Source organism: Rhinoraja longicauda, chromosome 34, assembly GCF_053455715.1.
Source record: "Rhinoraja longicauda isolate Sanriku21f chromosome 34, sRhiLon1.1, whole genome shotgun sequence".
In the NCBI taxonomy this organism is placed as follows: Eukaryota; Metazoa; Chordata; class Chondrichthyes; order Rajiformes; family Arhynchobatidae; genus Rhinoraja; species Rhinoraja longicauda.
Genome location: NC_135986.1, coordinates 23,754,293 through 23,769,540, shown reverse-complemented (window position 1 = coordinate 23,769,540; position 15,248 = coordinate 23,754,293). Strand labels below are relative to the sequence as shown.

The 15,248-nt window shown below is 48.6% G+C and overlaps 1 protein-coding gene across 1 annotated transcript in view; it reads left to right on the top strand.

The window, feature by feature from the left end:
* Positions 1–15,248, top strand: part of LOC144609692 (adenylosuccinate synthetase isozyme 2-like) — a 30,068-nt gene that overhangs the window by 4,608 nt on the left and 10,212 nt on the right. Inside the window, exons 2-8 of the mRNA XM_078428197.1 lie at positions 6,319–6,421; positions 7,718–7,786; positions 10,396–10,446; positions 11,535–11,601; positions 11,714–11,821; positions 12,869–12,950; positions 13,675–13,801. Coding sequence (XP_078284323.1) covers positions 6,319–6,421; positions 7,718–7,786; positions 10,396–10,446; positions 11,535–11,601; positions 11,714–11,821; positions 12,869–12,950; positions 13,675–13,801 — 607 coding nt within the window. The remainder of the gene's footprint in view (positions 1–6,318; positions 6,422–7,717; positions 7,787–10,395; positions 10,447–11,534; positions 11,602–11,713; positions 11,822–12,868; positions 12,951–13,674; positions 13,802–15,248) is intronic.

Here is a 15,248-nt window from a genome sequence, read left to right as displayed (position 1 = left end):
TAAATGTTATTTTATGTGGCTGTGTGCCTTGTTGCTTTTTACTTAGTGTGGTTGTATGGTAACTCAAATTGCATTGTACCTTAATGGGCACATGTGACAATGTCTTGAATCTTGAACTGGGCGATCGTTTGGCGGAACACCTTCGCTCAGCCCGCCTGAACCTACCTGATCTCCCGGTTGCCGGACACTTTAATTCTCCTTCCCATTCCCACACAGACATTTCTGTCCTAGGTCTCCTCCACTGTTGGAGTGGTGGTGGTGGAGGCAGATACGATGATGGCTTTTCAAGAGGCTGTTAGATAAGACACTTGGAAGGACAGGGAATAGATAGTTTCCTCCATTATCAGATTGAGGCTAAACGCAAATTGGAGGAGTAGCATCTCATATTTTGCTTGGGTATCGTACAGCCCAGGTGTATGAATATTGATTTCTCTAACTTCAGGTAGCCCCGGCATTCCCTCTCTCTCTATCCTTCCCCCACCCACGTCGCACCAGCTTCTCGTTAACAGCCAACAACGCCCTGTTTCCTTGATCGTCGTTACTTTTTTGCATATCTTTCATTCATTGTTCTTTATCTCTCCACATCACCGTCGATATCTCTTTTCCCCATATCCCGAACCAGTCTGAAGAAGGGTGTCGACCCGAAATGTCATCCATTCCTTCTCTCCAGAGATGCTGCCCGTCCCCGCTGAGTTACTCCAGATTTTTTTGTCTATTACCGAATTGAATATGTTATTGTCACATTTTTCGTTTAGAGATACAGAAATTTAGAAATGGTTCAATGCCGGAGCAGCAGGGGCTGGAACATATCCATGTCAAAAGATAAAGAGCTGTATAGATGGCCAAACACAAAGTTTTGGGTTCAGAGATACAGCACGGAAACAGGCCCTTCGGCCCACCAAGTCCTCGCCGACCATCGGTCCCTTCATACTTCCACTTACCCTGCACACACTAGGGACAGTTTACACTTGTACCAAGAAAGGAACTGCGGATGTTAGTTTACACCGAAAATATAGACAATAGGTGCAGGAGGAGGCCATTCGGCCCTTCGAGCCAGCACCGCCATTCTATGTGATCATGGCTGATCATTCTCAATCTACCCCGTTCCTGCCTTCTCCCCATACCCCCTGACTCCGCTATCCTTAAGAGCTCTATCTAGCTCTCTTGAATGCATTCAGAGAATTGGCCTCCACTGCCTGCTGAGGCAGCGAATTCCACAGATGCACAACTCTCTGACTGAAAAAGTTTTTCCTCATCTCAGTTCTAAATGGCCTACCCCTTATTCTTAAACTGTGGCCCCTTGTTCTGGACTCCCCCAACATTGGGAACATGTTTCCTGCCTCTAACGTGTCCAACCCCTTAATAATCCTATACGTTTCAATAAGATCTCCTCTCATCCTTCTACATTCTTGTGTATACAAGCCTAGTCGATCCAGTCTTTCAACATACGACAGTCCCGCCATTCCGGGAATTAACCTAGTAAATCTACGCTGTACGCCCTCAATAGCAAGAATATCCTTCCTCAAATTTGGAGACCAAAACTGCACACAGTACTCCAGGTGCGGTCTCACTAGGGCCCTGTACAACTGCAGAAGGACCTCTTTGCTCCTATACTCAACCCCTCTTGTTATGAAGGCCAACATTCCATTGGCTTTCTTCACTGCCAGCTATACCTGCATGCTTCCTTTTAGTAACTGATGCACTAGGACACCCAGATCTCATTGTACGTCCTCTTTTCCTAACTTGACACCATTCAGATAATACTCTGCCTTCCTATTCTTACCACCAAAGTGGATAACCTCACACTTATCCACATTAAACTGCATCTGCCATGCATTCGCCCACTCACACAACCTGTCCAAGTCACCCTGCAACCTCATAGCATCTTCCTCACAGCTCACACTGCCATCCAGCTTTGTATAAGGGGCAAGAGTGTTATAAAAACAAGCCTGAAGGCTTTGTGTCTCAATGCAAGGAGTATACGTAATAAGGTGGATGAATTAAATGTGGAGATAGTTGTTAATGATTATGATGTAGTTGGGATTACGGAGACATGGCTCCAGGGTGACCAAGGCTGGGAGCTCAACATCCAGGGATATTCTATATTCAGGTGGGATAGACAGAAAGGAAAAGGAGGTGGGGTAGCGTTGCTGGTTAGAGAGGAGATTGACGCAGTGGAAAGGAAGGACATTAGCTCGGAGGATGTGGAATCGATATGGGTAGAGCTACGAAACACTAAGGGGCAGAAAACGCTAGTGGGAGTTGTGTACAGGCCACCTAACAGCAGTAGTGAGGTTGGGGATGGCATCAACCAGGAAATTAGAAATGCGTGCACTAAAGGTGCAGCAGTTATAATGGGTGACTTCAATCTACATATAGATTGGGTGAACCAAATTGGCATGGGTGCTGAGGAAGAGGATTTCTTGGAATGTTTGCGAGATGGTTTTCTAAACCAACATGTCGAGGAACCAACGAGAGAGCAGGCCATTCTAGACTGGGTATTGAGTAATGAGGAAGGGTTAGTTAGCAGTCTTGTTGTGCGAGGCCCCTTGGGCAAAAGTGACCATAATATGGTGGAGTTCTTCATTAAGATGGAGAGTGACAAAGTCAATTCAGAAACAAGTGTTCTGAACTTAAAGAAAGGTAACTTTGAGGGTATGAGACGTGAATTGTCCAAGATAGACTGCCAATTTATACTTAAAGGGTTGACGGTGGACGTGCAATGGAAGGCATTTAAAGATTGCATGGATGAACTACAACAATTGTTCATCCCAGTTTGGCAAAAGAACAAACCAGGAAAGGTAGTGCATCCGTGGCTAACAAGGGAAATCAAGGATAGTATTAAAACAAAAGATGAAGCATATAAATTAGCCAGAAAAAGTATCATACCAGAGGACTGGGAGAAATTCAGAGTCCAGCAGAGGAGGACAAAGGGCTTAATTAGGAAAGGGAAAATAGATTATGAGAGAAAACTGGCAGGGAACATAAAAACTGACTGCAAAAGCTTTTATAGATATGTGAAGAGAAAAAGACTAGTTACGACAAATGTAGGTCCCTTGCAGTCGGAAACAGGTGAATTGATCATAGGGAACAAGGAGATGGCAGACCAATTGAACAACTACTTTGGTTCTGTCTTCACTAGGGAAGACATAAACAATCTGCTGGAAATAGCAGGGGACCGGGGGTCTAATGAGATGGAGGAACTGAGGGTAATCCAGGTTAGTCAGGAAGTGGTGTGAGGTAAATTAAATGGATTAAAGGCCGATAAATCCCCAGGGCCAGATAGGCTGCATCCCAGAGTGCTTAAGGAAGTAGCCTCAGAAATAGTGGATGCATTAGTGATAATTTTTCAAAACTCTTTAGATTCTGGAGTAGTTCCTGAGGATTGGAGGGTAGCTAATGTAACCCCACTTTTTAAAAAGGGAGGGAGAGAGAAAACGGGGAATTATAGACCAGTTAGCCTAACATCGGTAGTGGGGAAAATGCTAGAGTCAGTTATTAAAGATGTGATAGCATCACATTTGGAAAGTGGTGAAATCGTCGGACAAAGTCAGCATAGATTTATGAAAGGCAAATCATGCCTGACGAATCTTATAGAATGTTTCGAGGATGTAACTAGTAGAGTGGATAAGGGAGAACCAGTCGATGTGTTATATCTGGACTTTCAGAAGGCCTTCGACAAGGTCCCACATAGGAGATTGGGGTACAAACTTAAAGCACACGGTATTGGGGGTTCAGTGTTGAGGTGGATAGAGAATTGGTTGGCGGACAGGAAGCAAAGAGTAGGAATAAACGGGTCCTTTTCGGAATGGCAGGCAGTGACTAGTGGGGTACCGCAAGGCTCAGTGCTGGGACCCCAGTTATTTACAATATATATTAATGATTTGGACGAGGGAATTGAATGCAACATCTCTAAGTTTGCGGATGACACGAAGCTGGGTGGCAGTGTTAGCTGCGAGGAGGATGCTAGGAGGCTGCAGAGTGACTTGGATAGATTAGGAGAGTGGGCAAATGCATGGCAGATGCAATATAATGTGGATAAATGTGAGGTTATCCACTTTGGCAGCAAGAACAGGAAAGCAGAGTATTATCTGAATGGTGGCCAATTAGGAAAAGGGGAGATGCAACAAGACCTGGGTGTCATGGTGCACCAGTCATTGAAAGCAAGCGTGCAGGTGCAGCAGGCAGTGAAGAAAGCGAATGGTATGTTAGCATTCAGAGCAAGAGGATTTGAGTATAGGAGCAGGGAGGTTCTGCTGCAGTTGTACAGGGCATTGGTGAGACCGCACCTGGAGTATTGTGTACAGTTTTGGTCTCCTAATCTGAGGAAAGACATTCTATCCTTAGAGGGAGTACAGAGAAGGTTCACCAGATTGATCCCTGGGATGGCAGGACTTTCATATGAAGAAAGACTGGATAGACTAGGCTTATACTTGCTGGAATTTAGAAGACTGAGGGGGGATCTTATAGAAACATATAAAATTCTTAAGGGGTTGGAGAGGCTAGATGCGGGAAGATTGTTCCCGATGTTGGGGAAGTCCAGAACCAGGGGTCACAGTTTAAGGATAAGGGGGAAGTCTTTTAGGACCGAGATGAGAAAACATTTCTTCACACAGTGAGTGGTGAGTCTGTGGAATTCTCAGCCACAGAAGGTAGTTGAGGCCAGGTCATTGGCTATATTTAAGAGAGAGTTAGATGTGGCCCTTATGGCTAAAGGGATCAGGGGGTATGGAGAGAAGGCAGGTACGGGATACTGAGTTGGATGATCAGCCATGATCGTATTGAATGGCGGTGCATGCTCGAAGGGCCGAATGGCCTACTCCTGCACCTATTTTCTATGTTTCTATGTATCATCTGCAAATTTGCTAATGGTACTTTTAATCCCTTCACAAAATGCTGGAGAATGCTGGCAAGCAGCTTCTCTGGAGAGAAGGAATGAGTGAGGTTTCGAGTCTAGACCCTTCAGACTGAGAGTCGGGGAGAGGGAGGCACAGAGATCTGGAAGGGTTAGGTGTGAAAAGGAGACATCAAAGGGGACGAGGTTCAAGGAAAAAGTAGAATAGATCGTTGTTTGCTGGGAGATGGTAACAACAAAGCAAGCGGATAAAATGTAGTCGGAGACAGTACGACTGGTTGGAGAACTGGGAAGGGGGAGGGATGGAGAGAGAAAGCAAGGGTTACTTGAAATTAGAGAAGTCAATGTTCATACTTCTGGGGTGTAAGCTGCCCAAGCGAAATAAGAAGTGCTGTTCCTCCAATTTGCGCTGGGCCTCACTCTGACGATGGAGGCCCAGGACAGAAAGGTCAGTGTGGGAGAGGAAGTTAGTGTTTAGCAGCAGGAGATCAGGTAGGTTTAGGTGGAGTGAGCGGAGGTGTCCAGCAAAAAGATTGCCGAGCCTGCGCTTGGTCTCGCCGATATATAGGAGTCCACACCTGGAACAGCAGATACAGTAGATGAGATTAGAGGAGGTGCTCGTGAACCTCCCCTCTTGACTCCGTCCAAGGACCCCGACATTCTTTTCAGGTGAGGCAGAGGTTCACTTGCACCTCCTCCAACGTCGCATTGCGGGTCATTTACACCAGTTTATATCTGTCCCAACCTGAAAAGAGGGTTTGTGGAGCAAATTTAAAATAAATCTAAAAAATATAACCCAACACTAGGTGCACCAAAGTTAGACACAAAGTGCTGGAGTATCTTAGCCGGTCAGGCAGCATCTTTGGAGAAAAGGAATCGGTGATGTTTTGGGTCGAGATCCTTTTTCAGACTGAAACATCACCTCGACCTGCAACTCCACTGTGCCAAGTGGATGCGCCTAGTATAGAAACAAGAAACTGCAGATGCTGGTTTATACCAAAGTGCTGCGTTAACTCGGGTCAGGCAGCATCTCTGGAGAAAATGAATCCCTCCTTCCCTCCCCCACCCTTGTCCTCCAAGCTCACATCCTTGTATCCCATCGTTTTGTTTAGTAACTCGGCCCACCGTGTCCGCGTTGAACAGCGATCCCCACATATTAACACTGTCCTACAGACTAGGGCAATTTACAATTTTTGCCGCAGCCGAATTAACGTACAAACCTGCACGTCTTTGAAGTGCGGGAGGAAACCGGTGCACCCGAGGAAAGCGTACGCGGTCACGGGGAGAACGTACAAACTCCCATAGTCAGGATCGAAGCGGTATCTCTGGTGCTGTAAGGCAGCAACACACGACCGTTACCGTGCCGCCCTTAGTTTGTAGTAAGTTAGTAAGACACGAGCGTCCGTGCTGGTCACTCTAACGGTTGTCTTGTTTGTGCTGCTCGTTCCCCTCTCTGATCTCAGGGTGGAAACAACGCCGGGCACACAGTGGTGGTGGATTCGGTGGAGTACAACTTCCACCTGCTACCCAGCGGGGTCATCAACAAGAACGCCACGTCCTTCATTGGTGAGTGTCTAAAAATAAGAGGGTAGTTTCAATGTTAAATTAATAAAAAGGGTGGCACAGTGACGCAGTAGTGGAGGTGCTGCCTGACAGTGCCAGGGACCTGGGTTTGAACCTGACTACGATGGATGCCCCGTCTACACTGCTCCTACCTGCCCGTGTGTGGCCCACTTCCCTCTAAACCTTTCCTACCCATGTACCTGTCCAAATGACTTTTAAATGGGGGACAGGGTGGCGCCGCCTCTCAGCGCCAGAGACCCGGCTTCCATCCTGACCACGGGTGCTGTCTTGTACGTAGTTCGTACATTCTACCTGTGACTGCGTGGGCTTTCTCGGGTGCACCAATTTCCCCCCACACTCCAAAGACATACAGGTTTTGTTAAAAAAAAATTGTAAATTGTCCCCAGTGTGTAGGATAGTGGTAGTTTACTGGGTGATCGCTGGTGGGTGCGGACTTGGGCCGAAGGGCCTGTATGCATTTCGTTTGGAGATTCAACGCCGTAACTGGCCCTTCAGTGCATCGAGTCCGTGCCAACCAACGATCACCTCATATCCTAGTTCTACCCTACACACCAGGGACAATATTCAAGGAGCCAATTAACCCACAAACCTGTACGTGTTTGGAGCATGGGAGGAAACCGGAGAAAACTCACACAGTCACAGGGAAAATGTACAAACTCCGTACAGCCAGCACTTGTCAGGATCGAACCCGGGTGTCTGTCGCTGTAAGGCAGCTGTGCCACCGTGTCTACTTCTACAGATTAAGGACAGACACAAAAAGCTGGAGTAACTCAGCGGGACAGACAGCATCTCTGGAGAAAAGGAACAGGTGATGTTTTGGGTTGAGACCCTTCTTCAGACAGAGTCAGGAGAAAGGGGAAGTCTCCCCTGACTCTCAGTCTGAAGAAGGGTCTCGACCCGAAACATCTCCTATTTCCTTGCTCCAGAGATGCTGTCTGTCCCGCTGAGTTACTCCAGCTTTTTGTGTCTGTCTTCGGTTTAAACCAGCATCTGCAGTTCCTTCCCACACATTTCCACAGATCAGTTTAGCATGAGTTGTGCATGCTGGTTATTGGCCACCCTGGGTGCCGTGTTGAAGGATTAGCGATTGATATGGAGGGGGGGGGTGGGCGCGTGGCCGTTGAGAGGACAGGATCGAGCGCGCGCTGCATATCGGGACATGTGATATCTGCTGCTGCTCGGTGGGCAAGAGCAGGGACTACTGCCAGTGAGAGGGGTAATAGGTTTGGGGATGGAAGAGCATGACGGTCAGATTGAGTGAACTTGCTGTGTTTTCAGGTAATGGGGTGGTCATCCACCTACCTGGGCTGTTCGAGGAAGCTGAGAAAAACCTGCGCAGGGGGAAAGGTCAGTGCTCACAGCGAGAGCCTGGTGTAGCTTCATCTCGTCTGCGTGTGTGTCCGAGTATGTATGTATCCCTGTGTATGTGCCTCCACTATCTATCAGTTTTGTGCATACACGTTTCCCCCCCCCCCCCACCGTGAGTGTCTGGCCCCCTGTGTGTCTGGTCACGTGTGTGACTGCCCCCCCCCGTTTGTGTTCGGCCCCCAGAGTGTATGTGTGTGATTATGGCCCTGTGTGTCTGCCCGTGTGTGTAAGTCTTGCTGTGTGTGTGTGTGTATGTGTCTTACTGCATGTGTGTGTGTGTCTTGCTGGGTGGGTGTGTGTGTGTCTTGCGTGTGTGTGTGTGTCTTGCGTGCGTGTGTTTGTGTCTTACTGCGTGTGTGTGTCTTACTGCATATGTGTGTGTGTGTCTTGCGTGTGTGTGTGTCTTACTGCATAGACATAGAAACATAGAAAATAGGTGCAGGAGTAGGCCATTCGGCCCATCGAGCCTGCACCGCCATTCAATATGATCATGGCTCAGTATCCCGAACCTGCCTTCTCTCCATACCCCCTGATCCCTTTAGCCACAAGGGCCACATCTAACTCCCTCTTAAATATAGCCAATGAACTGGCCTCAACTACCTTCTGTCGCAGAGAATTCCACAGATTCACCACTCTCTGTGTGAAAAAAACGTTCTCATCTCGGTCCTAAAAGACTTCCCCCTTATCCTTAAACTGTGACCCCTTGTTCTGGACTTCTCCAACATTGGGAACAATCTTCCTGCATCTAGCCTGTCCAACCCCTTAAGAATTTTGTAAGTTTCTATAAGATCCCCCCTCAATCTTCTAAATTCCAGCGAGTACAAGCCGAGTCTATCCAGTCTTTCGTCATATGAAAGTCCTGCCATCCCAGGAATCAATCTGGTGAACCTTCTCTGTACTCCCTCTATGGCAAGAATGTCTTTCCTCAGATTAGGAGACCAAAACTGTACGCAATACTCCAGGTGTGGTCTCACCAATGCCCTGTACAACTGCAGCAGAACCTCCCTGCTCTTATACTCAAATCCCCTCGCTATGAATGCCAACATACCATTCGCTTTCTTCACTGCCTGCTGCACCTGCATGCCTACTTTCAATGACTGGTGTACCACGACACCCAGGTCTCGTTGCATCTCCCCTTCTCCTAATCGGCCACCATTCAGGTAATAGTCTGCTTTCCTGTTCTTGCCACCAAAGTGGATATCCTCACATTTATCCACATTATACTGCATCTGCCATGCATTTGCCCACTCACCTAACCTATCCAAGTCACGTTGCAGCCTCCTAGCATCCTCCTCACAGCTAACACTGCCCCTCAGCTTCGTGTCATCCGCAAACTTGGAGATGTTGCATTCAATTCCCTCGTCCAAATCATTAATATATATTGTAAATAGCTGGGGTTCCAGCACTGAGCCTTGCGGTACCCCACTAGTCACTGCCTGCCATTTTTAAAAGGACCCGTTTATTCCTACTCTTTGCTTCCTGTCTGCCAGCCAGTTCTCTATCCACATCAATACTGAACCTACAATACCATGTGCTTTAAGTTTGCTTTCTAATCTCTTATGTGCGACCTTGTCGAAAGCCTTCTGGAAGTCCAGATATAACACATCCACTGGTTCTCCCTTATCCACTCTACTAGTTACATCCTCGAAAAATTCTATAAGATTCATCAGACATGATTTGCCTTTCATATATCCATGCTGACTTTGTCCAATGATTTCACCCCTTTCCAAATGTGATGCTATCACATCTTTAATAAATGACTCTAGCATTTTCCCCACTACCGATGTTAGACTAACTGGTCTATAATTCCCCGTTTTCTCTCTCCCTCCCTTTTTGAAAAGTGGGGTTATATTAGCTACCCTCCAATCCTCAGGAACTACTCCAGAATCTAAAGAGTTTTGAAAAATTATCACTAATGCATCCACTATTTCTGGGGCTACCTCCTTAAGCACTCTGGGATGCAGCCTATCTGGCCCTGGGGATTTATCGGCCTTTAATCCATTCAATTTACCTAACACCACTTCCCGACTAACCTGGATTTCACTCAGTTCCTCCATCTCATTTGACCCCCGGTCCCCTGCTATTTCCGGCAGATTATTTATGTCTTCCTTAGTGAAGACAGAACCAAAGTAGTTATTCAATTGGTCTGCCATGTCCTTGTTCCCCATGATCAATTCACCTGTTTCTGACTGCAAGGGACCTACATTTGTTTTAACTAATCTTTTTCTCTTCGCATATCTATAAAAGCTTTTGCAGTCAGTTTTTATGTTCCCTGCCAGTTTTCTTTCATAATCTATTTTCCCCTTCCTAATTAAGCCCTTTGTCCTCCTCTGCTGTTCTCTGAATTTCTCCCAGTGTGTGTGTCTTGCGTGTATGTGTGTCTGTCTTGCGTGTATGTGTGTCTTACTGCGTGTGTGTGTGTGTCTTGCTGTGTGTGTGTGTGTATCTTGCTGTGTGTGTGTGTGTGTGTCTTGCTGTGTGAGTGTGTGTATGTGGTCCCGTTTGAGTGTGGGTATCTGGCCACCTGTGTGCGTGGTGTCTGCTAATTTGCTGACTTGCCCCTCTCACGTCTGCTTCCAACGATTTAGGTCTGGAAGGCTGGGAATCGAGGACCGTGATCTCGGACAGAGCGCACATAGGTGACTTGGAGGATTTCTATTTTGAGGGTTGGGTGGGAGGTTTAGTTCAGAGATACAGCACGGAAACAGGCCCTTCGGCCCACCAAGTCCATGCCGATTATTGGTCGTCCGTTCACACTAGTTCTACGTTATCCAACTTTCTCTTCCACTCATTACACACCAGGGAGGCAATTAATCTACAAACCTGCACGTCTTTGAGGTGTGAGAGGAAACCGGAACACCTGGAGGAAACCCACGTGGTCACAGGGGAAAATGTGCACTCTCACACACGTGCGTACACGCACACATACACAGAGTCTGAAGAAGGGTCTCACCCACTCCTTCTCTCCAGAGATGCTGCCTGTCCCGCTGAGTTACTCCAGCATTTTGTGTCTATCTTCGATTTAAATCTGCGTCTGCAGTTCTTTCCTACACACACGTATACTCACACACACACATGTACACACGTATACTCACATACACATGTACATTCTCACTCGTGCACGCACATGCACACATACGTACACTCACACACACACACAATGAGCTCTATCCGCTGCGCTACTGACATTAAAACACAGCGTTTGTTTAAGGGAGTGCCCTTTAACCCAACTCCATAGTCTCGATATAGTTCCAGCAAAATACTCCAGCACTTTGTATCCTTTTGTGTATTAACCAGCATCTGCAGTTCCTTGTTTCTACATGTGGCTGTCCAAGTGTCTTTTAGATGTTCAGGAAGGAACTGCAGATGCTGGTTTAAACTGACGATAAACACAAAAAGCTGGAGTAACTCAGCGGGTCAGGCAGCATCTCTGGAGAGAAGGAGTAGGTGACGTTTCGGTCGGGTCGAGACCCTTCTTTAGACAGATGTTGTTCCAGTAGCTGCCTCCTCTGACAGCTCGCCCCAAACACCCACCACCCTTTGTTTGGACAATGTCAGAGGGGTAAAGGCTATACAAGGGGGAGTGGGGGGAATGGGATTAGCTTGGATAGGCATCTTGGTCGGCATGGAGGGTTTGGGTGGGAGGGCTCGGTGTGGACGAGATGCCTGCTTTGTGTTGACTGGGTTGGTAACGGGTTGCTGTGTGTGTGTGTCCTCTCGTCCCCAGTGTTCGACTTCCACCAGGCGGTCGATGGAGCGCAGGAGCAGCAGCGGCAGGAGCAAGCCGGCAAAATGTGAGTCCCTCCCACCTTCCGCTGGGGAGTGTGGGCGAGCGGGCGGGGGGAGGGGAGGGGAGGTGGGTCGCTGGATAACTGCTCTACTCTAACGCCTGCTTGTCACCGTCAGCCTGGGAACGACCAGGAAAGGGATCGGCCCGGTGTACGCGTCGAAGGCCTCGCGGACCGGTCTGCGCATCTGCGACCTGCTCTCCGACTTTGAAGAATTCACGAAGCGGTAAGGGGAAGGAGGGGGGAGCAGCAGGTAGTGCCACTGCCTCAGAGCGCCATCGATCCACACCTCGGGCACGCGCGTATTTGTGCGCGCTCGCGTATCTGCGCGTGTGGAGTTTGCCTGTTCTCCCTGTGACTTTTTGAGGCAGCTCGATAGTTGTTGGGAAGTAGCTACTCTTAAACCGAGACGTCCTAGTTTTCAGGCTCATATACTTTCCTCCTGAAAGCAGGAGTGAAATGAGATGGTGACCAGGGTGGTGAGGGTCTCTGATGATGCTGGCTCCCCGTTTGAGCCAGCGACTCCTGTAGATCCCCACGATTGTTGGTGAGGTCAGAACCCGTGATGGACCTGGGCAGTTCACCACCTTTTATAGTCCTCTTCGCTCCTGGGCGTTTAAGTTGCCGAACCAGGCCCCAATGCAACCAGTCAATATGCTCTCCACTGTGCACCTGTAAAAGTTCAAGAAAGTCCCCTCTCACGCGGTCACGGTCGCGCAGCGGTAGTGTTGCTACCTTACAGCGAATGCAGTGCCGGAGACCCGGGTTCCATCACAACTACGGGCGCTGTCTGTGCGGAGTTTGTACGTTCTCCCAATGACCTGCATGGGGTTTTCTCCGAGATCTTCGTTTTCCTCCCACACTCCAAAGATGTACTGGTTTGTAGGTTAATTGGCTTGGTGTAAATGTAATAATTGTCCCTAATGGGTGTAGGATAGTGTTAGTGTGCGGGGATCGCTGGTCGGCATGAACTTAGTGGGCCGAAGGGCCTGTTTCCGTGCTGTATCTCTAAACTAAATTCTAAACTAAACTAAAAGACTCACCGAATGACGTTTCGAGATTGAAGGGCCCCGATCTGAAACGTCCCCCTATTACCCAGAGGTGCTGCCTGACCCGTTGAGTTACTCCTGTGTCTATCTTTGGTTGTCAGTGATGACTTCGCATGGAGTGCTTTGATGTAACCAGCGGCCTAACATTTTGTTTGGTGTCCTGTGAATTGTGAACTCGAGGTGCCGTGTAAATACACGGTGCACTTAAACCCTACTCTCTCCAGCTTCAGACTCCTCGCCAACCACTACAAAGCCATGTACCCCAAGCTGAGCATCGACATCGAGGGGGAGCTGGAGAAGCTGAAGGTAAGCTGAGTGTGGCTCAGGCCTTCATTTTAGATTTAGGTTTCTTATCGTCGCTTGGACCCAGGCACAGTGAGAAGTATGGGCGGCGCGGTGGCGCAGCAGTAGAGCTGCTGCCTTACAGCGCCACAGAACCGGGTTTAAATCCTGGCTACGGGCATTGTCTGTACGGAGTTTGAATGTTCTCCTTGTGACTGCGTGGCTTTTCTCCGGGTGCTCCGGTTTCCTCCCACAGTCCAAAGACATGCAAGTTTGTAGGTTCACAAAATGCTGGAGTAACTCAGCAGGTCAGGCAGCATCTCGGGAGAGAAGGAATGGGTGACGTTTCGGGTCGAGACCCTTCTTCAGTCTGAAGTAGGGTCTCGACCCGAAACGTCACCCATTCCTTCTCTCCCGAGATGCTGCCTGACCTGCTGAGTTACTCCAGCATTTTGTGAATAAATACCTTTGATTTGTACCAGAATCTGCAGTTATTTTCTTATACTGCAAGTTTGTAGGTTAATTGGCTTTGGTAAAATTGTCAATTGTCCCTAGTGTGTAGGATCGTGCCAGTGTGTGCGGGGTGATCGCTGGTCAGCACGGACTCGGTGGTTCGAAGGGCCTGTTTCTGCGTTGTATCTCTAAAGGCTAAAGGGGGCACCAGTCAGGGAGGTCAGGCCGTCGACACAGGTTGGGGGGCAGCAATGTTTATTAAATGTGTATTTGCCCCGTCTGCTCCCCCCCGCAGGTCTACGCCGAGCGAGTGCGACCTCTGGTCAAGGACGGTGTCTACTTCATGTACAAGGCTTTGCACGGGCCGCCCAAGAAGATCCTAGTGGAGGGTGCAAACGCCACGCTTCTGGACATTGATTTTGGTAAAGGCTCGGCACTGCGTGCAAGATCTGCCCTTCAGCCCAACTTGCCCACCCCAGCCAACATGTCCCATCCACACTAGTCCCACCTACACTAGTCCCACCTAGAGTCATTCAGCACGGAAACAGGCCCTTCAGCCCAACTTGCCCACACCGGCCAACATGTCCCACCTACACTAGTCCCGCCTACACTAGTCCCGCCTACACTAGTCCCGCCTACACTAGTCCCGCCTACACTAGTCCCACCTACACTAGTCCCACCTACACAAGTCCCACCTACACTAGTCCCACCTACACTAGTCCCACCGACACTAGTCCCACCGACACTAGTCCCACCGACACTAGTCCCACCGACACTAGTCCCACCGACACTAGTCCCACCGACACTAGTCCCACCTACACTAGTCCCACCTACACTAGTCCCACCGACACTAGTCCCACCTACACTAGTCCCACCTAGGTATTTAGTCACAAAATGCTGGAGTAACTCAGCAGGTCAGGCAGCATCTCAGGAGAGAAGGAATGGGTGACGTTTCGTGTCGGGTCTGAAGAAGGGTCTCGACCTGCTGCCTGACCTGCTGAGTTACTCCAGCATTTTGTGAATAAATACCTTCGATTTGCACCAGCATCTGCAGTTATTTTCTTACACTAGTCCCACCTAGAGTCATTCAGCACAGAAACAGGCCCTTCAGCCCATCTTGCCCACCCCGGCCAACATGTCCCATCTACACTAGTCCCACCTGCCTACGTTTGGCCTATAATCACTCCAAATCTATCCTATTCATGTATTTCCTACCTGTCTAAATTTTTCTTAAACGTCGCAATAGTCCCAGCCTCAACTACCTCCTCCAGCAGCTCGTTCCATACACCCACCACCCTTTGTGTAAAAAAAGTTACCCCTCAGGTTCCTGTTAAATCTTTCTCCCTCTCACCTTCAACCTATGACCTCTGGTCCTCGATTCCCCTACTCTGGGCAAAAGACACTGCGCCTTCCTGATCTATTCCTCTCATGATTTTGTACACCTCTATAAGATCACCCCTCATCCCCCTGCGTTCCAAGGAATAGAATCCTAGCCTGCTCGATCTCTCCCTAGATCTCAGGCCCTTGAGTCCTGGCAACATCCTTGCATATCTTCTCTGCGCCCTTTCCAGCTTGACAACATCTTTCCCAAAGCATGGTGCTCAGAACTGAACTCTACGGTAAATCAAACCTCACCAATGGCTTAGATAACTACAACATGACCTCCCAGCTTCTGTACTCAATCCTCCGACTGATGAAGGCCGATGTTCCAAAAGCCTTCTTGACCACAAGGGCGTGGAAATATGGGAAATAATGGCTGTTTAGAAAAACAATCCAAGTCTGTCCAACCTCTCTCTCCCTGCAGCTCACACTCCTAATCCAGGTTACAGAGGTGCAGAACCATTCTATCACCAGCTAGAGGGCAGTCCT